Source organism: Sparus aurata, chromosome 22, assembly GCF_900880675.1.
Source record: "Sparus aurata chromosome 22, fSpaAur1.1, whole genome shotgun sequence".
In the NCBI taxonomy this organism is placed as follows: Eukaryota; Metazoa; Chordata; class Actinopteri; order Spariformes; family Sparidae; genus Sparus; species Sparus aurata.
The window spans coordinates 18,332,314-18,357,008 of NC_044208.1; the positions used below are offsets into that span (position 1 = coordinate 18,332,314).

A 24,695-nucleotide genomic window follows, 5' to 3' on the forward strand; every position below is an offset into this window, starting at 1 on the left:
TTAAAGTTCCCCATGTCGGTAAAATAGATCTGTACACAGAGACCACTGTGTAGAGGAAACAGAAAAAAGAGAAAAGAGTGTCATGTTGCTCAAACTCGTCTGCGCTGGTCTGTTCAGCTGCTGCAGTCGATCACTCTGCACGTGCACATTCCTGCTAAGTGACTGTCGGGCCTGGGCCACTGAGATCTGCAGTGTTTGTGCTTTTTTGGCAAGATAATTTTGGTTAAACTAGTAAAATGTAATGCCCACTTATCAATTAGTTTACTTTTTTTGCATTTTTCTTCTCACTTAAGCACAGAAACCGGTTTACAGATTTTATGGGCCATCTGTGGTACAACTGTTTGGGGTTTTTTTATACGCATGCACCTTCAAATTTTAATATTGCAGGTGAAATAATGCATAAACATATGTCACATTCAGAACTGTGTGTGTGTGTCTTTTTGATCGCAGGCATTCCAGCGTCAGGTTCAGGAGTGCCTGACCCAGCTGGAGCTCATCAACAAACAGTACCGTCGTCTTGCCCGGGAGAACCGCACCGACTCCTCCTGTCGACTCAGAGAAATGGTGCATAATGGGAACAGGCGATGGGATAACCTGCAGAAGAGGGTCGCCGCTATCCTACGCAGACTCAAGGTAACATGTCGGAGATTGCTCATTCATTGACGTTTGCAAGAGTTAGTCTTCATTAGTTCTGGCAAATTCTTAATCTTATTCTAATTAATGTCCATATCCAATATTCAGTTATGTAATTAATTAAGAAACAACCCAGCGATTTGTTTGTATGCCTCCCTCTGTTCATGCAGCACTTCATCAGCCAGAGAGAGGAGTTTGAGTCGGCACGAGACAGCATCCTGGTGTGGCTGACGGAGATGGACCTCCAGCTGACCAACATAGAGCACTTCTCTGAGTGTGACGTTCAGGCCAAGATAAAACAGCTCAAGGTGAGACACACTGACAGACGTAATGTTTGGACATTGATTTTCAGAAAAAAAACAAGCCAACAAGACACAGCAACAATATATATATCGTAATACACAATGGAACCTTCATTTATCAGTACACAACTAATCTAATAATATCTACCCTGTTTTGTTTCAAGCTTCTCTCTCATTGCTTGTACTTTCTGCTACAGTTTAAGGTTAACACATTTGCTGCAGTTTATTATAGATTATTCTGTTTTTAAATGATCTGCTTTATAGTTTGACCTCTTTTATGTGTGCGTTCCTAAGGCGTTCCAGCAGGAGATCTATCTGAACTCGGGGAAGATTGAGCTGGTGTTCAGGCAGGGCGAAGCTCTGATCGAGAAGAGCGAACCTCTGGACGCAGCTGTCATCGAGGAAGAGCTGGAGGAGCTTCAGAGATACTGCCAGGAGGTGTTCGGACGAGTTGACAGATACTATAAGAAACTCACTCGACTGCCTGTGAGTAAAGATACACAGACAACACACATCGGGCTAACACGAGAAAATCTGTGCTTGATGCTTGCATAAACTGAAGGGAAAGTTGTTTTCTGCTAAAGTGATGCTCACTCCATATGAAGGACTGCTTTTTCAGTGTATTTATTTTGCAAATTTCTGCCTCGCAGGATAGATTTGCATTGAAAATTATTTTCACAACAGCCTTGAAGTATTAACAGGTGCAGCACGAGTAACCACTTAATGTATTTACTGCTGACTCTACTGAGTCTCCCTGTGAAGAGAAGTGAACTGATGTTGTGACAGCTGACTCGTTGAACTCGAAGTGTGCTGTAAACACATTACGAGATTTACACCACAGCTGTCTTCTTTCACCACCTGTGGCTTGGTGTAAACATGTGTCCCGACATGTTTTCACACTGACAGCTGCTCAGACACAGAATTCACACTGACGTTAAATATGCACGTACACGCGCTCACCTCACAGTACCTCACACACCTCCTAGTTACACATATGTTGAACTGCTAACATTATTCTCTCCTTCTCTTCCAGTTGGCCGATGATGAGCTCGATGGTTCAGACAGAGAGCTGGACATGGAGGAAGGTGGAGACCTCTCTGAGCTGCAGTGGGGCGACTCATCTCTGCCCCGCACATCCAGCCGTCAAGCCACGGGTACGACCGCCCTCGTCCGGGCTGACCGCTCAGGACGCGACACTCCGGCCAGCGTGGACTCCATCCCGTTAGAGTGGGACCATGACTATGACCTCAGCAGAGGTCTGGAGAGCCCCGGAGGGCGAGGCAATGGGGAGAGGAGCGGGGGGCAAGAGGAGGAGGATGAGTATCTGAGGACGGCTACCACAGTCCTGTCAGGTCAGTCCAACTTCACTATATGACCGTGTTATGGGTGATTGACTTTATGGATATTTGCTTGTGGATATTTGCAGAAAATGTTCTGGTAACATTTTATTATACAGAACTGAAATTTAAAAAGAACATTTGGGGGGGAATAAAACTACAATTTTGCATTATTACAGGGAAAAATTCCAATTAATTGAGCACTCTTGAAGAGTGTACAGCAGGTTGACTTAGCAGGCAATCATGTAACATGTATATACAACAGTCAGTTTTATCATTCATGAAGTTCCCAAGAGTAAATAGATTATAAATAATTGGGTTTAACTTGAGCAGTTGTGTCAAGGACATTCCTTTTATCCTTACATGTAGAACCAGATTACATAGGGTTTTTTTCCCAAGAAACTTCCAGCATAATTTTTAGGACATTTCAGACCCTTGAATGAATCAAATAAGGTGAACCTCCACCAAAAAGTATTCAAATGATTGAAACAGTAACTGAAAAAACTGCTCGGCCTATAAAACTCTTCTAAACAAACATTCATCGAAAATAATAGAACATAGAAAAAATTCTGAGTTAAACATCGAGATCAAATCCTTATAGATTAGCACAGATATCACCGCCAACCACGCCCACATTATAAGTAGTGTATGTTGTATGTGTCTCTTCCCAGATGTAGTAATCCCAGAGAGCCCAGAGGCCTATATAAAACTGACTGAGAACACACTGAAATCATCCACTGGTAGGAAACTGGTGCTGCAGCATGAAATAGGAGAGCATGCTATAAAGTACAACTAAAACACTCTTTTTTTTTTTTTTTTAACTGATTAACCGCTACACAAGGAAGAATCATCAAGGCTGCATGCTCACTCCATCATCAAAAATCTTTGTATACTGAAAATGCAAAGATGACATCACCGCATGCTGACGTCCAGAACACTAAATGCTAATCTCAACCATTGCATTTTTATTTTTGCGTGTTTGTTTTCGTCATTTATTTCACAGCTAATATCATCGTTAATGTGTTAAAACCTGACTACTATGTTCTTTTTTGCTACGACTTTCAGTTTCAGACTAATGCATGACACCCCAGCATCAGTCTGCCCCAACAGCATGCTAACGGAATCACTCATCACTCAAGACTTTACCTTTCTAGATTTTCTTGACCCTGTTTTTCACCTCTGTGCAGGTGAGCCAGGTCAGCTGGAGGCCAGTCTCAGACAGCTGGATCAGGCTCTGGATGCAGGACGATACCACCTCCAGCAGAGAGAGGCCACCGCCAACAGCTCCAGCCCTGACATCGACTCTACGTACATGGGCTATGTGAGTGTTGTACATTTAAGGATTAACTTATACGCTTTTATTTTTAGCCAAAACGTGACTATCATTAAAACATTTTCAAGTTTAAATGCATTCATTAGGTTTTTATCTCGAATCCAGATGCAAAATAAGACCCACTTCCAAAAACCAACAGTTTAAAAACTAAACACCTGTCAATGTTATTATCCATCCAGATGCGTCTGATGGGAGAATGTCGAGGCAGCATAGACGCAGTGAAGCGAGCAGAGGGAGAGCTGACTGAAGATGAGGATGACATGCCAGGACTCACCAACCCGACCAGCACAGACACTCAAGGAAAGGGTCAGTGATACACAAACACACATACACACACAAACTTACAGTATATCATCTCCAGTCAGATGATCTCCTCCTGTAAACCCTGTATGTACTGTGTTAAGCTGATCTGATTGTTTCCCTCCAGGTGTGATCGAGCGCTGGGAGCTGATCCAGGCTCAGTCTCTGAGTGAGAAACACAGGCACAAGCAGAACCTGCAGCAGTGGCAGCAGCTGATCTCAGACCTGCAGACCATGAGGGCCTGGTTGGGTCAGTCTGAGGCTGAACTCAGCCAGCTGCGAGGGCTTGAGCTCAGCACCGACATACACACCATCCAGCAGAGAATCAAGAAGCTCAAGGTTTGTTTACTGCATGTCTGTGTCAAGACAAAACATAATTGCAGCAGATTAATATCTGCTGAGATGAACTCCTTTTCCACTGATTATTTGGTTTTATCGCATTTTAAGATCAGTTTTGATTTGTCAGTTTTTTGTAATCCCTGCTGCATCAGTCCCTGTACAGTATACTTTCAGGAATCGTGCAAGAAGTACAGTTTGTCTGCAGTAATTTGACCCCACTGGCCTTGTTTATAGCGTCCTACTTCATGAGCAGGGTGCTGACAATTTTGTCCTTCCACTCACCCTCACACACACATACACATACACTCATGCATCAGTATCTTGTCCGGCTGTTGCTGCCTGTAAAGCATTAGGAAAGATATCAGTACTCTATTAATACCTCCCTCTGAAGCCTAATAACATACATCTAACTACAAACAGCTTAAATCCTGACACACTGTGCACCTCATGTTTTTATCTTTCTCTGTCTCGTAGCCACCTTCAGTCTGGTTTAATCGCTCAAAGTCATCATTAATAAACTTTTGCCCCACATTAAGATGCTGTTTTGAATATTTTTCTTCATTGCCTCGTCCCATTAGGAGCTTCTGAAGGGGATGGATGCCCACAAGTCAGAGGTGTTGTCCATCAATCTTAGCAGCGCAGACTTCCTCCAATCAGAGCCCGACTCTGAGGAGGCGTGGGAGTTGAGGGACGGGCTGAAAGAGATGAACTCACGCTGGGATCGGCTCGGTACCTCGCTGGAGGACTGGAGGGAAGAGCTCCAGAGGGCACTGATGCAGTGCCAGGTAATAAGAACACACACACTCCAACAAAGTGGGAAAAGTAACAGACACCCTCCTAATATTATGTTGCAGGAAAATAACCTTTGTTTATTTTTATTTAGTCTATATTTAAGTTTTAAATTCTTTGTGTATTTAACCTTCTACATGTTTCCTTTAAGAATCAACATCTATTAAAGATTGGACTTCTATCAAATTGAATCAATTTCTTCCAGTGTCATGAAAGAAAGAGACAGTCAAATCACAGATAAAAACAGTCTAATTTCAAAAAGTAAAACACATAAGTAATGTCTAATACGCCATTTTGCCTCTTAGGAGTTCCATGAGATGAGCCACGGCCTGCTGTTGTGGCTGGAGAACATCGACCGCAGGAGGAACGAGGTGGTGCCAATCCCTCCCAACCTGGGTCGTGAAACGTTACGAGCTTATCACAAAACACTGACGGTACGTCTTAATAATACAAGGTTTATGTTTCTAAGACAGAGGAGTGTCAAATATTCCTGACGTTGTGCAAAACACTTTGAAAACCTTCGATTCAGAGATACCACCTTTTTACACTTTATTAACACAAAACACGACTGAAAAGAGGAAACAGAGTTAAGCTTACAACTAAAACAGACAAGAAGTAACATCAAATAAAATGTCTACAGAGAAAATATCATCTTAAAAATGGAAAACTACAACAGGAAAATGTTTTAAAATATTAAAATAACATTCTTACTTCACATTATTCTTTTATAAATACCTCTTTTTTTATCTTTATTTTTGCAACAAAGAAATAATACCATAAAGACATGTCATTGTATGAACAAGTGAAAAACATTCAGCAAGACAAAGAGGTTGAGCTTGTTATCTTTTATTTTTGTGCAGCAAATCAAGCTTGAGCTGTTGGACTCGCAGCAGAAAGTGTCGTCTCTTCAGGAGCTGTCGGCTCAGCTGCTGGTCAACGCCAGACCTCAGACTCTGCTGCTGCAGTCGCAGCCCTCGGAGCAGGTCCGAGCTCAGGGCAGCGACTGTCTGGAGGCCCAGGAGAAGGTGCATGTGATCCTGAACAGGCTGAGGCTGCTCCTCAGGGAGGTCAGCTCAGACCTGGAGGGCTTGGAGAGAAGAATGGAGGCCATGGACACACGGCAGGTCAGAAAATTCATAGCGATTCAAAGACAGGGTTGAAATAGTAGCAGGTTTATTAAGATCTGAATATTATAATGACTGTTCTTGTTTTGATTTATTTTTCAGGGTTGCTTACCTTTGCCTGAAGTCTGTCGATCAGCTGCTCCTGTCTCAGAGGCAACAGTCCAAAGTCGCAAACGATTGGTAATGTTTTTCCTCATAATGACCTGTAGGGGGGGCTAGCCTCTTTGCTGAATCAGAGACAGCCTTCATTCTTCTTCCCTAGTAGACATCTCAAAGATATTCCCTCCCTTCCACCACATTTTATAGTTAATATAAATGTTTTCCCTTTTTTAATTGCTCCGCTAACATGAAAAAAAAATGTGTTGCTGCCCCCCTCCACCTCCCTTGTTTGGGATGTTTTTGCTGCCCACACCATGTTGATCTGCCAAAAACTACAAGAAAACCTGGCTTTTCGTTACTCACGATTAAGTTTGTATCATTTTGTACAAAAAAAAATATAAGAAAGTATTTATTCAGTTTTTTTAATACGTAAATAACAGTGAAAGATATTTAATCTTGTCAGTTTTCAGGATTTAGTCTTGAGAAGCCAGATTTCTTGGTTCTGAAAGTCAATCACCGTCATTGATTATGTTGCTGCTCTTTGATGATTCCTTCTCTAGCGATGTTATGGCTCTTTATGTTATTGTTTTTTTTTTCCCCTCTCATCTGAGGCTTTGCCTTTATTTGCCCTTGACTGAAACATTCTTTTCTTTCTTTTACCCCTCCCTGCTCATTACGTGGTACAGCCCCGAGGCAAAAGTAGTCAGGCCCAACCAGGACACCCTGAAAGCGGCCCGCGCCACAGGTACCTCTCTCCTGGACTCTAGAAACACGGGACGATGATGGAACCAAAGCCTGACTAGAAATGTGATTTTTAATAATTCAACCCATGAGACAATCAATGACTCAATCAACTCTTTGTAAAGAAATCTTGGATTATTTGATCATTTCAACGTTTAGCCTCCTTAATTGTCTGGTTTTAAGGCTTTAACCCTGCGTTCCATGATCGTCCCTCATCCTAGAGACCGTGTTACCAGCTCTTAAACGAATGGGGACTCGCCTTCACCAGGCTGCTCCCTTTGTCCTTTAAATGTTTGATTTCACTGCTTCTCTTTGCTGTGCTGCTTCTTGAATGGCATCATGAAATACTGCCCCGTCATACTTTTTGCTTCTCCTTTCTCAGACTGACTGTAGCATTATTCCCCTCGCCCACTAGATGGCATTATCAGACTCCCAGTGACCTCTCCTCAGACCTTTTAGATGTTTTTCTTCCCCACGTTTCCTTCCTGTTTCATTCTCCTCATAGTTGAACACAGGATGTGATGCATTAACTCCTGCATTTTCTTTTCCTTCTACCTTAACTCCCACTTTCTTTCCTATGTTTCCTTTCCAGACCTTTTAACTCACCCACCTCTGACTCATTTCTGATTTAACTCTCTATGGGTCCGGTGAAGACTCAGCCTAAACTGGTCTTGCCATGAGTGTTGTAGCAGAAATAATGTCTTTCCTTTATATGAGAAGGGGACTCCCTGTCCTCTACTAATGAGCCGTGGAAACAGGAGGGGTCGCCTGGCTTTAAAACACGAGCCTCAAATATAAAACACACGCACACTATGTGTGATGTTGTAGCATCTTGGAGGTCTAAAAGAAACTGGCTGGAGCGACGTCAGCGTTTTCTGACCCTCCTCCAGCCACCTCGAGAATGAGTCGGAGCGAGAACATGCTGTTCCTCCCCCTCGAGTCTTGGCTCTGACGGTGGAAATCTCCAGAGAGGCATTTGGCATCAGTTTGGAATGAGATGTGACATTGAACTCTCACACACTCGGCTCTAAAGCCAGAGCGTCCCCCCCCCCCCAGTGAGACACAGCCGGCTATCTCTACGAATGTTTGTGGTTGATTCTCTCTTTTTTTGAAAGTGTGATTGTGCCTGTTTTGTGCGTGCGTGTGTGTGTGTGTAAGTGTGTGTTTCTGTGTTCAACTTTGTGCCTCTCTTGATGTATCAACCTGTTGGACCCGGGTCATTTTACTGCATTTTTGTATCTTTTTCTTTCCTTCCTGTAAAGTATTTATTCTTTTGCCAGACATGGGTGAAATGGTATTTGCAAACTTACTTAAAATGTCAAAATTCCCTGATTTACTGCAAAACTATTTTCCATATCCATTAATCTTGCAATTATTAAATTTGGTGTAAATATAGTGAGAAATGCTCTTCACAAATTTTAAGAGCACAGGGAGATGTTTTTAAATGTCTGTTTTTTACAACCAAGAGTTCAAGACCCAAAGATATCTTAAAAATTTCAGAAGCTGAAAAGCTGAAATCTTTGTGCTTACTGTTGATTTTCTGTGGATTGACGGATCACCTCAGCTCTTATCAGGAAATTACACAAGATCCTCAATCAGAATAAAAGTAAACTAAGCACCAAAGTAAACCAAAATTAACTCAAAAGGATTTTTTTCAAATCTCCCAAATCTTTCTAATGAGCTTAAGCATTATCAGAGTTATATTTTTCACAACATAAACGAGCACAATTTATACAAACAAAAAGCAATCAGGAGGTTTTGACACACAGCAGTGATTTGCAAATATTGGTGAACTCAGGTCGGCTCTCTGCTTTGTTTAACTTGAGTCTGTGTCCTCGTGCAGCCGGAGCAGATCACCAGGCGCCGTTGGCTGCGTTTCCTCCCGTTTTGACCCTCCGGACGGCGTCTCCTCGTCGACCTCCTCCTCAAAGGGTCCCTCCTTCCTGCTGCGGGTCCTCAGGGCTGCGCTCCCCGTCCAGCTTCTCCTCCTGCTCCTCATCGGCCTGGCCTGCCTGGTTCCCATGACGGAGGAGGACTACAGCTGCCACCACGCCAACAACTTCGCCCGCTCCTTCCACCCCATGCTGCGCTACACCAACGGACCTCCGCCCATATGAGAACCGACTGAATATCTCACTCACTGCTTTGCCAAGGACTCCACGAGTGACTCCTGTGAATGTTTCCTCTTCACCCCGTGCCCTAAAGAAACAAACTCTTCCGCATGTGAAGTGATTAGGAGGCGATATGAAGAAATTTCTCACTAACATTGCACACCCACCTCAACCCTTTAAACTCCAGATTAAATGGACCTTCACCTGGAGACCCCGCCCACCTCCCCCAATCCAAAAATATTTCATGTCGTTTTAACTTAAATGTGTAAAATATTTTTTAAGGGTTTAGAAGAAACCTGAGAAATCAGTGAAAACAAAGCACTATTTATATACTGTATGTTGGGAGCCAAAGTCGACTGTGCTTTTTGTCCATGATATCCAGTGCTGCTACTATTTATTTAGTGTTCAATCAGTTAATAGATTGTTAGTATTGATGAAGCTAAAGCACCACCTTGAGTGTGGGGTGCTGAAGAATTGTACAGTAGACTTGCAGTCTGAGTAGCAATCAGTCACCATGAAGAGTTTGTTTCCAAAAAAGACACATTCAAAGGACGACTTTATGAAGGACGAGATGCAGCTTCATGTCTTTTTTGCTTGAATTTGGAAATTAAGTCTTCATTTGATGTTAAAGCTAAAAATCTGAACCTAAAGCACTGACATGAGCACTGTCGAAGGTACTGCACTGAAGCCGTCCAGCCAAGATGGCCGACTTCTTTTCCCCAAAAGCCAAGGCTTGTATTCCTGTTTTTAATTTCAGTATTTAATCAACTGGGGCGAATATATATATTAAAAAAAAGATATGAGCTCTTCAACTGATTTGTATATTATTGTTGAAATGCCTTTGAGTACAGGCGGTTATTTTTTTATCTTTCTGTTTGAGCATGCACTTGAAAGTCCCCCCTGCTTTTAAGAAAAGCCAAACAATCACTGTTAGTGTTTTAGTAGACAGCTGTGACATGAAATTGTGAGCTTTGTAATAACTGCGATTATTATTCTTGCGGTGACGAGACATCCAGAAATCACTGCGCTGTTAAAACACAATCTGTAAAAAATTATGAAATATGAAAATGGTTATTTATGTATGTACAGTTTGCTAATGCCGACTTCATGAAGAATACTCTTTGCAAATAATAAAACATGAAATATTTACTTCTGCGTTTTCTTTGAGTGAATTTCAGGAGACAAACTTGTGACAAACACAGCAATGAAACAATATTTTCTCAATTAATGCTTTTATTTTTTTAAGCACAGTAAACAAACGACAGTCAGATCAGGTTTGACTGGAATCACACAGCAGAGCTCAAGTGGCTGAGCCCAATCTTTGAATCCTGCGTGAGGATGAGACTCGGCTGTAATTGCATCTTTTTGTTTATCGTTTATATTCTGTCAACATAACTGCCTGCAAACACTACATGTCAGTCAACTGTTGACCCTTCTTTCAATATATTTACCCAAGTTCAAACTGAAAGTTTTCTGCTTCAACAAAGTTACTCCAATTTTTTGACCTGCTCTAAATCTGTGGTGCGCAAGCCATGTGCAGACACAGTATCATCAAACAAGGAACAAGTGGCTTCAATTAAAAGCAGCATCTTCTGATCACAGTGAGCTAGGCTTAATAATCTTAACCTAAGGCACGCGGATGAATCTCTAGTCTGGTTTATTGTTATTTTACGATCGTCTTTTTTTTATGATAAAGAATTAAAATAAAACATTTTAAATGTCCCCAAAGAAGAAGATGTTGGCCAAAAACAAACATTTGCTTCGCTCCTATCTGAACACACCTTGAAGATTTTCAGCTTTTGTTTTTCATTTGTAATCATGACAATTTCTTGATATCGCGATTATCATCAAAATCACAACACCCCAATTAAAGGGATAACATTTTAGATTTTTAGCAATTAATTCAGATTCAGATTCAATATTTTTGTTTTTACAGTAGTCATTTTTGATTATAAATGTTAATACCTTCTTCATTTACATTGTTTGTCGGAAGCAAAAAGGTTATTTAAATGTCACCTTTGTGCCCTTTTTTTTCCTTTGGATATTTTATAAACTAAACTACGACACTAGCAAGTTAGCAGCTAATAAAGAAAACACCAGCTCATGTTTAGACTTACTGATGAATGAATCAAATTTGGCGTAGTTTAAGAGAAATAAAAACAACGGCATATATGCATGCGCACTATGACAAATTAGGGTTTTTGGAGGTGTGTAAATCCAGCCAAACTCAACATGTAATCACTGAATGAGTGGATGAATAGTAACCGGTCATTTGATGCTTGAAATCTTCGTTAAGGCAAAAATCTCTTTCTCACATTTCTCTCTGTCTCTCTGATACTCACACACACACACACACACACACACACATACAATTATGATGTAACAAATTAAAAAAAAACCCTTTGGTGCAGGTAAGCATGAAGAACAAACCGACTACACACACAAAAAGCTAAAGACAGGCTGAAGTTACCCAACATAAAAGCTTGGCTTCCTTCACCTCTTGGATTTGATTGTGCAATTTTTAGTTACTCATAATTCAACAGATAAATCCTTGATGCTCTTCATTTCATAATCTCATTAATTAACTATCTGTTCACCAAGTATATCAAATTAAAAATACCTGGCAGTCAGTCCTCAAACATCCATTTTATTAACCAGTTTTATCATCGTTATATTTAGAAGTAAAAATAATGCCCAACAGCCCCTTAAACCCAAGAGGAAGTGCACTTTGGTTGAAGCAAAAACACACAAAAAATTAGCTGCTCGTCATTTCCAATCACTGTAGCTGACAGAGTGCCACAATATACACTAACACCTGGAAATAAGAAGCTGTATTGTAAAGCTCGAAATCACAGATTTTCTGAAAGGCTGCGCAGAAGATTAACTGTGCTGAAGCTCGTATTGACGTGAACCGGAGTAGTGCAAAGGAAAAATGTCTCCCTAAACAACTACAGCTACAAAAATCACATAATTCATAAATAATTATCTCTTCAAATGAATTATTATACAACCTTTAGCTTTCATTCTGTAGGTTTCATAGGATGTGGGTGCACTCGGAGCTGCAGGACGCCGGGACCTGTGGGGCTCTCAAGGTTGACCTGTGGTCCTGAAGTGGAGCCAGCTGATGAGGAGCCTCCACCACCACCACCGCTGCTGCTGCTGCTGTTTCTGGAGGTGAAGAGAGGCTCTCTGTCAGCCTGGGACCAGGTCTCAGCTGGTCTGTCGGGGCGGTGGACGCGGTGAGCGTCCAGCATCTCCAGCAGCAGGTCGTACAGAGGCACCTTGTTCTTGCACTTCATGCTGTAGAGATGCTCCATGCCTTTGTTGCTGCAGGCAGAATAGACGAAAGGGAGACGAGGAATTAGAGTGAACAAGTCAAGCTTCCTACATCCCTGCCAGCTCTGTTCAATTTTACAGAGACAGTCAGAGTACGGTGGGTCATGCTGAGCAAGGTAGTGTGACTTAAAATAATGCCACTACAGCAGTTGCAACTGTATGTCTGCTGACTGACTGAAGTGTATATAGTTTATTAAAAAAAAATGTATACAACATCTGGTACATAGTGATGGACATAAGATGTGGAGTAAAGGCTCAACTCCAAACCTGGTGTTTCAGGCAGTGTAGGAGCAGTGTTTTCTGTGGGAGAGAGTAACTCCCTTTGCCGTGGACTTGTACATGCACAAATATGCTACATAACCCAATAAAGGAAAGGCAAAAATCCAAAAAGCATAATGTGACCTCTTTAAGTTGAATCATCTGCCAGCCTCCTCATGATGATTCATGCTAAAACCAGCTCACCTGAATACAGACAATCAATTATGTTTGTAATAAAGAGCCCTAACCCTCTTAAAGCATACATTTTTTTAAGCTCCATTAACCTCACAGAATCACTGTGGATAATTGAAGCAGAACATGCTGCAATTGAAACACTTTTGTGCTGAAAACAAAAGAGACCTCGTCTAATTTAATTTCACCTCATGTGTCTGATGTGGGAGAGCAGGAGGAGCAGCTGGGCCTGCCGTCTCGACTGCTGCTGAGCCGAGCATCCAGATTGGTTGATGTGATGTATGAGAGCGTCGGTGATGGTGTCGAGCATGTTCTGCACTGCAGCACTGTCGTGGAGGGGCTCCATTGTGCCAGTGCAAAAAGAGAAGGCACCTGATGGAAGAAACAGAGACTTCAGTCAAAAAAATACACCTCTTGCAGATGAAGCTCCAAAAGAAAGACAAATACAACTTTTACTTGATAAAAGATCGGACTCACATGTTAATATAAGAGCAGAGCATTAATTGCAGATGCATTTTTGCCCACGCAGCAATCAAAAAGTTCATCTGGCTCCAGCAGCTGTGCCAGTGGTGTCATCCCGCTGGTATTTGAGTCTACTCAGGTTCCCACATAGAATATCTCAATCTCCGGGACAAACACGGCCCTGTGTGCTGTCTCATGTTGTCATGGGAACAGTTATCAGGCATATTGATGGTACAGGCCTTTCCAGAACACTCTGTTCACCTAATGTGCCTGAGTAGCATTTAGAGCTACACCTCTGTGGGTGTAGTGTGATGCTGTTCAATATTTACTCTCTGAAACAGAAACCTGGGACTGAGCGGTGTGCGTGCCAACAAAACTGTGAAGAATTTAACTAGAGCTTGTGTTTTTATTAGCGAAGTGTGTCTCCTGTCCTCAGTCAGTTACCTTACCAGAGTTGAGCAGGATGATAGCTTTGAGGCAGACAAACTCCTCAGGTTTGAGTTTGAGCATGCGGAAACGGGAGGCAGTTGCAAGCAGCATGTCGAAGATCTCGGCCATGCCTTCAACACAGTCGCCCTCACTCCTGGAGAACAGAGCGAGAGAAAACATGAGGAGTTTTGTTTGGATTTTAGAGTTCGATTTCCTCTTTTTTTCACAACCTTGATTCCAAAAAATGGAATGCACAGAATGCAAACACAGAATGCAAATCTTGCCATTTAACTGTGATCTTGAGCCCATATAGTACTCCTTTATTCAATCCTGTCTGTCAGACAGTGGTAAACCACACTCCATCCTTACTTGTAAATGATTGAGCATTCCCACGACGCCCCTTTCACACCTAATCATGATACCCAATTGATAGACTACAAAACTGGTGTGAATGCAACTGCTTTACACTGGCTTAAGTCTAAACTGAGTGGCTTCTCTGTTTCAGTTCAAAAAGTCTCCTCTTCCCATGCTGATACAACCATGGTGTTCCTCAAGGTTCCACCCTCGGGCCTTCAGTTTTTTTATTTTTAAGTAACCACTAGGTCAAGTTTTCTGCATCTCCAATATTTCTTTCCATTTTAATGCAGATAATACTCAAATGTATTTGTCCATTAATCCATCAGTCTCACAACCAGTAGTCTCGCAACTTCCTGGATGTCAATCTTCCTTTGAGAATCAGGCAAGCAACCTCAGCATCCTCCTTTCAAGCAACATTATGTAACTTTTATGCTAATTTTAAGGTTCATCCTTTCTTTGGGGGTCCTAGCAGAATAGATTTACATACTTTTATTTTTCTCATATGGTGCAGCATCAGCATCCCTTTTCGCACTGTGTCTTGAACGCTCAGTTTTGGCTACAGAGTGAGAAATCTCACCTCCAATCAGAACCAGAGCAGGGTAGGTCATGCCGATCAAGGTAGTGTGTTCCAAAACAATGCTGCTACAGCTGGTAAGCATAGCTGCAGTGCAGCTGTATAAATCTTATAATTACAAATGAGTAGAGATTTGTATCGCATGTAGACCTAGAAAAAAGTCTGTTGTGGCCATGAGTTAAACCCAACAGAAAGTCAGCCATTTTGAATTTGAACCATTTAAATTTTTGGCGATTTGCACTTGGTGTATTTTAACAAACCGGTCCTGCAGCTTTAACTATTATCATTATTACCATCACCTGTCACCAATCAACCTGTTTACCTGCGGAATGCTCCAAACTGGTGTTTCCAGAACAGCAAGCCAGTGCCCAACTTTCCCAGTCTTTTGTTGCACCTGTCCCGGCCAGATAAACAACTAATGGACTGAATCACTGCAACGCTCCATTTGTCAGCACCATTGAAAAGTGACGGAAAGACGGGTGATATCCAGCGGTAGGAGTGCAAGATAAACTTTAAAGCACAGAGCCAAGGGAATTTGTCATCCCTGACCCACAGCGTTTTAGTCATCATGTCCAATTGGTGAGGACACTCACACAGGGACCAGGTTTTAGAGATAATACTCTGTAATACACTTCTGAATCAAATGGGACCATCAGACACATCAGAGGGTAAAAGCTCTGTCTGTCTATCTGTCTGCACCCCTCCCTCTCCGTCTCTCTGAGCCTGATACTGTGGTTTGGCCAGCTTGTTTACTTTGAACATGAGGGGGGAAGTGGAGGGAACAGGCTGTGCTCATGTCACCCTGCATCTCTATTTTCTCATCCTCTCCGGTCGTCATTTCGCTCTCTCTCCCCCACCTCCTTCCCTTTCCCGTCGTTCTGCCTTTTCCATCATTCCTTGAATTGAGGCATTGATTAAATCTCTGTCCCGGTTGCCAGCTCAGCACTGTAATGATGAGCGGGGTATTTCAGGTTAGAGAGAGGAGGCTCTCTTCTCCGTGGGGAACATGTAATTAGTCTTTCAGTCTATGGCAGGCATGTTGGGGATGGCACAATGGCTAGCAAGGTGTGAGATGGAGGATCTACTATGCTGATATATCACTCTTAAAATCTGTGCCAGAGTGTGAGGAGGGTTGAGAAATATGGAGAAAAAGCAGATGAAGAAAGGTGCATGTTGCACAGATATAGGGCGAGTATTCCTCCCTACCTGTCCAGTATGAGGTCCTGTGCGAAGATGAGTTTGCCGGGGCAGTGGATGGACCTCCAGATGAGCCCGATCATCAGCACCTCCAGCCACGAGCTCTCCAGCAGCTGCACCTGGTCGTGGAGGGACAGCTGTAGGAAACCTTTAAAAAAACACACACACGAAGTGCACATTGAAAGCACAGAACTTAATTTCTTCTGCAAAGGGGTCTCTCAATCAAAACAATGAAAAGAAAGGATAATGTTGTGAAGCAGTGTGGGAACATGGGTGTTATTGCCGTCAAACAACTACGGCTGCTGCTGAAAATCTATCTGACGTGACTGAGCAATAAATGTTCATGGACGATGTAACGTTTAAATCATGCATCCTTTCTCACTCCATCATCGGGTGTGTCCCCCTCTGGGGATGGAACATTAGCTGTGGCAACATGGACAATATTTCTGCATTCCAGTTAAAATCATTCTTAAATTAGAGATTCCAACTTTTTGGACGCTAATTAAAGTGATGCGGTAAGATGTGTGTTTGCATGTCCCAAAGCATTTAATCAGAATGTATCTTTTTTTTTTACATAGGCACAGTGTTCTAATCTAATTTCTAATAACAGAAAATGGAAAATAACTTTGTTGGGTCCTGCTTTGGTCATCAATTCTTTGTTTCCAGCCTATCAACCATTCTAAAGGGAGACACACATTATGCTCCTTTTCCGGTTGATTATTTTATTTTGGGTTACTACTAGAACAGGTTTACATCCTTTGATGCTCAATAAACACATCATTTTCTCATACTGTCCAGAGCTGCATTCCCCTTCTGTCTGGAACGCTCTGATTTAGCACCTGTCTCTTTAAGACCTCTTTAACTTTGAAGAGCTTTTACATGCACAGAAACCTTGATAACACACTGAAGGAAGAGGAAGGAATAGTGAAAAAGCATAAAGCAAAAAAAAAAAGCAAACTGAGTGTTACTATGAAATCAGGAGATTAACGATAATCGATGCCACTCTGGAGCATAGCTAGAGAGAGCGTTGTCGGGTGTGTTTCGAGCATATCTAACACTTTTTTTGTACCTCTCGAGTCAACTCCAAATAATTGTTATGTGTTTTATCCTGATCACATCAATAAAATGGAATCCAAACCAAATCCAGACACAGAAATACAAAGACGATTTGATAAGTGTTTGTTACATAAATGCTGATTATTTGGAGTAGTGGGTGTTAACTGCAGCCTGATGGGGAATATTAGATGTCTGTGCACTGTCAATCCCACTCATAAAATAACAAAATATGCCTGCCCTTGTTTTCTGACGGGGAATGACTACTTTATTGAAACCACCTGCAATCTCTCTGCTAACATAAGAAGCCTTATCACTGGCACTCAGCTGTCTCAATTCATATGTAATTACACCCAATTCTCTCCCATTGTCCCCCTCTGCACCATGTTTGGGACCCCCTCGCAATTAAAACTGTGTTTTTTGGCCTTTTAGTGACGCACAATGTTGTAATACCTCAAAGTCAGGATTTACTCACTTAGAGAGCTTGTCAGGTGTGTGCGTGCATGTGTGTGTGCGTGCATGCATGCAAAAAGGGTACTGTGTTCTTTACTGCATTTAGGCTCTGTGGGGTGCCAGCAGATTGGCCAAACAGTCCTCTCAAAGCTGATGACTATAATTGCCATCACTGTAATGGCTCTGCATGTGTGTGTGTGTGTGTGCTCCCACTATAAAGGTCTGCCATCACCAGCCAACAATCGGGGGCTGCAACCACCGTCACACAGTACATATCTACGTTTGAAATGTCTAAGGAGCACACGGTTTGAGAGTTTTCGAAAATATGTTTCAATTTGGACAAGACATACGAAGGATGTCACGGTGCTCCGGCAGATCTGACTCACATGTTTTGCCCTCACCTGTGCCCTCAGAGGGCATGTATTTCTGATTATCTATCCAAAAGATAAGAGCATAAGGTATCTGTGGAGTTCCGGTGGATAATTGGATGTAATAGCATTTGCATCAGTATTGTATGAAACCGGAAGTCATCCTTCTAATCCTCACAGACCTGGTGAAGTTAATGAGCCTTGGGAAAATAAAGAAGCCTTCTTTTCACTTTCAATCCAACCGTCAGGACAGTTTGTGAAGAGGAGATTTTCATCACATTTCTTTGTTTTTTATATTTCTCGTAACTGTATTGCTGTATTTTGAATGGCTGAAGAGGTCTGTTTTTTCTGGGTTCAAACCAAAAAAAGTATCACCAATGTTTGTTTCTAGATTCAGTGCAACTTTGAGTTTGTTCGATAAAAATATATCAATATCCAGTGAAAATATATGCCATATGCCATAGTATTTATGCCACAATAATTATTTAAATCACGTTTTAACTGTCCTCTATTACTCCTCAGTATCATTGAATATGCTACCTTTTCAATTTTAGTTCTTTATTGTAGTTTTCTTGTTTTTCCTAAAATTATCTTTTTAAAATGTTTTATTGTTATTCTATTTGGCACTGATGTCAGCATTAACTCTTTTTACACTTTTCTTTATCAGCAGAGCTATAGACTTACAACCATTTAGTCACAAATTGCCACCATTTTGGGACTAAGTTTTAGAACTGGGAGCGCCTGTGCAACTTGCAAATATTCCACGTGGGATTTTGTGTCTTAAAACAGCGTAGCGTTTCCTGTGAAACACCAGGAACAGCCTTTGCGCTGGTAACGTTTTGCTGTGGCTGTCACATCAGTTAAAAAAAAAAATCATCATCCTTTCCACTTCCTCAATATATACATGAGTAATGGGTTTGTTACACTACTTGTGAGACTCTTAAAGCAAAACAGAACATCTTTATTGCTGTAAATTGTTTATTTATTGCCATTGATTTCCAAATCAAGAAAAAATATGAAATGTGTTGAATGCTAATATAAGTGGTACTCTCAAATTTTGTGCTGGTGCTCCTAAAACCTTCAGTATGGACATCACTGCTACTAGGGTTAAAACTTAGTCTGGAGCCGTGGTTAGTTTACTGTGTTTTTGTATTTTCTTTTATATGTTATTGTAATTTTAAAAACTCTCTGGCACAAGAATTTCCTACGTCATTATTCAAGTTTTATCTAATCTTATCTTTTTAGTCTTACATTCCTGAGAAAATATCAATCATGCATGAAAGCAAAAGAGTCGTTGTTGTCCTTTCACAATTATGGCCAGAAAACTACGTAACGAGCCTGACACAGACGTCAGACAACCAAAGAACATTCTTAGAGCAGATTATTTAACTTTACAATCATGTGTCTTTTTGTAATCCACCGTGTTAAGTCATTTACAGTGTAAGGGCAGTTTCGGAATGTTGTTTGGTTTCCCTTAACAATCACACAATCTGTCAGTCATCCCTTCTAACAAGTTATATTCTTAAATGTACAACCCTGATCCAAAAAAGTTGGAATGCTGTGGCTCCTCTCACTTCATATTAACAAAAGAAAACAATAAAGTTTAAAGATGAGCTATCCTGTCTTTGTACTTTATTCATCTCAATATAGATTGAAAATGATTTTGCATTCTGTTTTTCCTGACAAAACCCTGAAAGGTAACAACTGTGCTGTAATAACTTCCGACAGACTACATTGCAGAAATGTTTATAATGTTTTATATGGAATACTCCTGTTCACTCCTGGCGTGCTCCGAGAAAGTCTTAAGAGAGTCTTTACCATCGTAGTCGGAGGTAGGGGTTTGCTCCAAAACAATATAAAAGCCAAACTTCAACATCTGGTAGAAAATTTATCACTAATCAGTCACTATATCAGCAGCTTTGAGATACTGTCGGTTACAGTGACTTTTATGGTTTCAGTGGTAATCATGTCCCATATTATTAAAAGATCATTTCACTTTAAAATGTGTTTATTTGAGTGTTTGTATTGCTAAAATAAGAATAAAGAGTCTTTATCGTTGGCGTGGACACCTTGCCACTCAAAGCAGTACCTGGAAGCTTCTTGGCCCATGCGATCATGTGGACTAGCTCCTTATCAGCCATGCTGGTGAGCAGGGTCATCACGGTGACCTCGGTATAGGGTCGGTTCACCTTCTGACGGGAGCACAGCATTGGGGGCTCTGCACCCCGGAGCAGGAGGAGCACCTGAGGGAGCAGCAGATAAAAGGTCACGCCCTCAGTCTTTAACCAGAGAAATAAGAGCATAAATTGATTTAAAGCGACTGTCATCTTATCATGACATCCATTTTGAACATTGTTATGTATAGTCATGATTCCTAGAAGATGTTGCCAAACCTGGTCAGGAGGCATGCTGATCACCGATGACTTTCCTCCTCCACCACCAGCACTGCTGCTGATGTGTTTCCTCCTGTCCTGAGGGGGCGCTGTTCTGTGCTCCAGACCCTTAGAGGCCTTGTCTCTGTCACTGGTACCAGTTCGTCGCTTGTCACGCCGCAGAACGCGTCCACGGTCTTTGCGCACACCTTAACCACACAGCAGGAGATTAACGTAAAATAAAATGCAGTTGGGAACACACCCTCATCAGGCTTTTCAGCCGAATCAGAATGACTTCGTCATCTGTTTTACCACAAAGCACAGCGACGCAGATGAAATGGATGCCTGTGTGACTCAAGAAGTATGAAAACAGGAATGTGGGTGTGTGTTAATCAGTAGTTTCACCCCATTAAGAGGAAATCACTTCAAGGGTCACATTAAAGTTAGACTCAAGATTCCACGAGCACTCGTATTTTTTTCAGTCCTCTCAGAATTCAGCCATAAGTGACAGACGGCATTTAGTTTGGAAATTTGACCAAGCATAACTGCACAGGAGCTGCTAGAGAACGTGAGGTCAACCAGGCTTTGACCTGGCCTCCGTGTTCCTCAGACCCCAATCTGAATCGAGAACCCTTCGAATGTGCCGCAACAAGTCCAGTCCAGGGAGGCCCCAACGTAGATCGGACTTTGCCCTGAAACTGACCACGGGGCCTCTGAGGGCCTCTTGGGGTGTCCTGCGAGGTTCATCTCCATGTTCATCTTTATGTTAATGTATTTATATTTACCCCTCACTGTTATTTATATAACTCTATCCAAGTCTAACATAGGTCTTTGGAAATTAATAATATTCTGTGTGTACGTTACTCTGCACGTTACTGTTTTCTTAGTACCTGTACTCTGTGAAATGACAATGAAGTTGAATCTAATCTAAAACCAAATAAGCTTTATTAAGACAATTCAACCAAAAAAGAAACAAGTAAAAACTACAGGATATCCAATAATACTATCACTCCATTTACTAATATACAGAAAGTTGCAAAAAACATGAAATAAAATAAAAAAAGGGAAAATGTTGTTGGAAAATATGTTATATCTTCTGTCTGCTGGTGTTTCTACCCACCTCCTTTCATCATGCCCACTTCGTAACACTTCCTAAGACGGCAAGCCTGGCAGCTCTTCCTCCGATTCCTGTCAATAGTACACTGATTGGTTGCTGGGCACATATAGTCATTGTGACCTGGAATGGAAGAAAATCTATTACTTTAAGCCCCTCACTCCAGTGTTCAGTTTAGACTTTGGTTATTTAGTAGCCAGGAACATTATCTTCCTGTTTCTAATGAATCCTAGATAGAGAGAATTAAAATGTGGCATCTTGGCTTTGTCATCACCATGGAGACTATTGGTTTCTTTATGACCAGCCTTCCACTGCGACAGTTATCAATATGCCGAAGCAAAACCACATCAAATGAAAAATATGATATGAGGAAAAATTGTAAAAACTTGAGTAGAAACTTTAAGTCTTAAATTCTGCATCCTTGATTTTAAATCTCTCAGTTCACAATGTCATAATTTTGTATTTTCTCTCATTTTCTCTGCTGCAGACAGACTAAACCACACTAAATTTTCTTTTGTTCACTGACAGAAAAAGTCTTTTGAATGGAATACAGCTTTCCAATTATTTTTGTATTTATGAAGTCAGCTATTATAATTGTGTGTTTTCCTTTGGCTTTAATTTTCAACGAAGGGTACAATAAAAAATACAATTTAATCTTGAGCATTTATTTGTCTCATAAACTGTAATTGATTAGAAGAATGTTAGGATTTTTTTAAATGAAATTTGACCATGAAGCTCTCACATGATAGGAGTTGAAAGTTAGAAAGAGTTGAAATATAAGTTTCAGGATTAAATCCTTTGGCGTCAGATAGAAGTAGACGACAGATTACCCACCCTGTATGCTCCTCTTAAAGAAGGCCTTGCAGCCCTCACAGGACCACACCCCGTAATGGTACCCAGAGGCATAATCGCTGCACACGGCACAGAAACGCATCTCTTTGGCCATCTCAAACCCAGCGGCTCCCGCTCCAGCCCCTGACTCCCCCACACTGTATGAGTCGTCACTGGTGCCACACTGGTCCTCTCTTGAAACTGAATGCTGACTGGATGGGACACTAGACCTGCCACAGAGCAGTTCAGCTCAAATAAAGTGTTTTTTGTAAAAGACAGGACAACAAATTGCAATGCAAAAAAGAACTCATACAAATGTTACCAAATTCTAACATTTACCACACCGGCTTCAACCTGAGAGACAAAAGCAGAGCGCTATTTTCCACCTGAGTCAGGAAACTGTCTGTGCGTCTGTTGTTCTTACGTATTGTTCTTTTCTCAAGGTCTCTGACAAAGTCCATAATCTCTGGAATTAGAAACCAAGGCAAAGCTTGATCCTCTCTATAGAGATAGTGGTAATGTTTTGTATAAAGCAAGAGATTAAAAATAACAACGTGGTTATATAATTACAATTATGTTTTGTTTATAACTGCTGTGTGCAGACTGAGTCGAATGCCTGTGCTGTAAAACAGAGTGGACGATAGTAAATCCGTAATGTAACATTTGGGAAACCTACAAATTATAATGAACAAGATAAACAACCTTAAAATTTTAATTCTTTATGGATGTCATTATTCAACTTCATGGGGGAGAAGGAGAAACAAATCTGATTGTACTGCTCCGATCAGTTGCACAATCACTACAAACAAATCTGACCAAACAATCAGATTCAAGCACTGGAGGTGGCAGCTCTCACCTCCCATGAGACACTTAACAGCATTCAAAATAATGGGCAAAATCCCAACCTGTTGATGCAGAATCTATAAAACCTAAAAAAAATTAAAACACTGTTCTCACTCTGGTGATCTGGTGATGAAGAAAAAAAAAACTCTATTCCCTCACCTGTAGATGGGTGTTGAGGTGGTTTCCAGATAGTGGTGGGTGGGCGGGTGCATGAAGGGGCTGAGATGGGGGCTGGAGGGCACAAACACTAGAGGGCTGTTGGGCCCGCTGCCCAGGGACTGAAGGCTCCCATCTGAGGGTGGTCCGTGTGCGTCCAGAGGAGCAGAGTAGTAGCCAGGGGTGGAGTGGGAATAAAGAGGAGTCGGGGCAGGGGTGGGGGCAGCATAGTCGTACGTCCCTTCCAGGAAGTCCACAGTGGCAACCCCTCCAGACACCCGGCTGTCTTCGGGGTACATGTCGACGAGGGGGGCACGCAGTGGCGGCGAGGGACGCTGCAGGGAGATGGTCTCCAGCTCTGACAAGACTGGGCTGATCCTGGGTCTGACTACTGGTCCACAGGGCTGCCTGCTGCTCTGTGTCGGGCTCTGCCTGAGCAACATCACAGCACAACAGCACTGATATGCAACATGATTTAGACTTCCACTCCCATTTGCTGGGAGGGGGGAGTGAAGAAGAGTGCTGCCCTCCCTCTCCCTTTACTCTTTCCTCACTCACTCTCTCTCTCTCTATCTTTCTTTGCCTTTTTTTTCACCCAAGCAACTTGATGGGTCCACTATTCTTCCAATCCCTCAGCCCTATCTGCCTTGAGCTTCCGCCTGCAAGGCTCCAGAAAAAACATCCACAAAGACTCCTCCCAACTTCCTTAAAGGTTTTTTTTTTTTTTTTTTTGTAAGCAGTTTTTTCTCTTATTTCCTCTAATACACCCTTACTAATGTGTAGTAGGAAGGGAAACCTGGTGGGATAAAGAAAGAGGAGGATTGACTGATAAATGGTGATTTCTAAATAACTTTCATGCCTTGTCTCTTCCCAGTTCACCTATTTTTGACACTGAAGAGCTTTGACTGGTGGCAGCTGGTATCCGCAGAAAGAACAACTTTAAACTAGCTGTAAGCCGTTTAATTTAGCTCACACTCATGACGTACGATCGGTCTATTTGTAGCCACATTATTGAATACACCTGAGACCGTGCACTAAATCAAATCACTGTGGAAATGAGAAACATTAGGACGATGGCTTTAAACAATAGGGACTAAGAGAAAGACAAAAAAATCTACCGAGAAAACACCACTCACCTCTTACACATGAATCATCCTCATGTCTGCCATGCAACGCTGGGGGACTGTTTGAGTCTTCTCTCTCTCTCTCTCTCTCCCTGCCTGCCTCTCTCACCTCTCTGACTCTCCAACATCTAGCAAGGATCATTGGATACAATGGGAACAGTGGAAAGGTTGAAGGAAAAAAAAGGGGGGATAACCAAATTAAAGATGCAGCCAAATCGATAACCACAGTGCGTTTAAGTGCCAGGTCACCATAACACAGCAAACAGAACGGGAGGTCAAACCTCATTCCAACAGCCAGTAATTACACAATCAATCCCAGATTAAGGGATTGATAGTTATTAATATGACTTAAATTCCAGCTTTTGATAAACATTACTAAGAAATTAATCTTTGAAATCACATTTTTCTTGTGACATTTCACTCAAAATTGGACGACATATATTACAGGGGCACAATATGGAATGGTTA

General features: G+C 41.7%; 2 protein-coding genes across 7 annotated transcripts in view; one reads left to right on the forward strand and one right to left on the reverse strand.

The window, feature by feature from the left end:
• syne1a (spectrin repeat containing, nuclear envelope 1a) overlaps positions 1 to 10,257 on the forward strand; it is a 130,121-nt gene extending 119,864 nt beyond the window's left edge. For 4 of the 6 annotated variants that reach the window (XM_030404807.1, XM_030404808.1, XM_030404804.1 and 1 more), the window contains 14 exons: positions 451 to 633; positions 804 to 941; positions 1,230 to 1,421; positions 1,969 to 2,287; positions 2,944 to 3,012; positions 3,460 to 3,593; positions 3,785 to 3,911; positions 4,033 to 4,244; positions 4,823 to 5,029; positions 5,339 to 5,467; positions 5,894 to 6,157; positions 6,260 to 6,337; positions 6,943 to 7,001; positions 8,841 to 10,257. In XM_030404807.1, coding sequence (XP_030260667.1) covers positions 451 to 633; positions 804 to 941; positions 1,230 to 1,421; positions 1,969 to 2,287; positions 2,944 to 3,012; positions 3,460 to 3,593; positions 3,785 to 3,911; positions 4,033 to 4,244; positions 4,823 to 5,029; positions 5,339 to 5,467; positions 5,894 to 6,157; positions 6,260 to 6,337; positions 6,943 to 7,001; positions 8,841 to 9,114 — 2,385 coding nt within the window. In that variant the 3' untranslated portion in view covers positions 9,115 to 10,257. The remainder of the gene's footprint in view (positions 1 to 450; positions 634 to 803; positions 942 to 1,229; positions 1,422 to 1,968; positions 2,288 to 2,943; positions 3,013 to 3,459; positions 3,594 to 3,784; positions 3,912 to 4,032; positions 4,245 to 4,822; positions 5,030 to 5,338; positions 5,468 to 5,893; positions 6,158 to 6,259; positions 6,338 to 6,942; positions 7,002 to 8,840) is intronic. The other 2 variants (XM_030404806.1, XM_030404809.1) reach the window with 2 other exon arrangements.
• Positions 10,258 to 10,323: 66 nt separating this feature from the next.
• Positions 10,324 to 24,343, reverse strand: esr1 (estrogen receptor 1). Its single transcript, XM_030404810.1, is given in 11 exon segments — positions 10,324 to 12,167; positions 12,169 to 12,435; positions 13,083 to 13,266; positions 13,806 to 13,939; positions 15,923 to 16,061; positions 19,877 to 20,030; positions 20,181 to 20,368; positions 21,280 to 21,396; positions 22,108 to 22,334; positions 23,107 to 23,535; positions 24,240 to 24,343. Coding segments are annotated over 11 exon segments (1,875 nt in total). The 5' UTR covers positions 24,251 to 24,343; the 3' UTR covers positions 10,324 to 12,142.
• Positions 24,344 to 24,695: the final 352 nt, after the last annotated feature.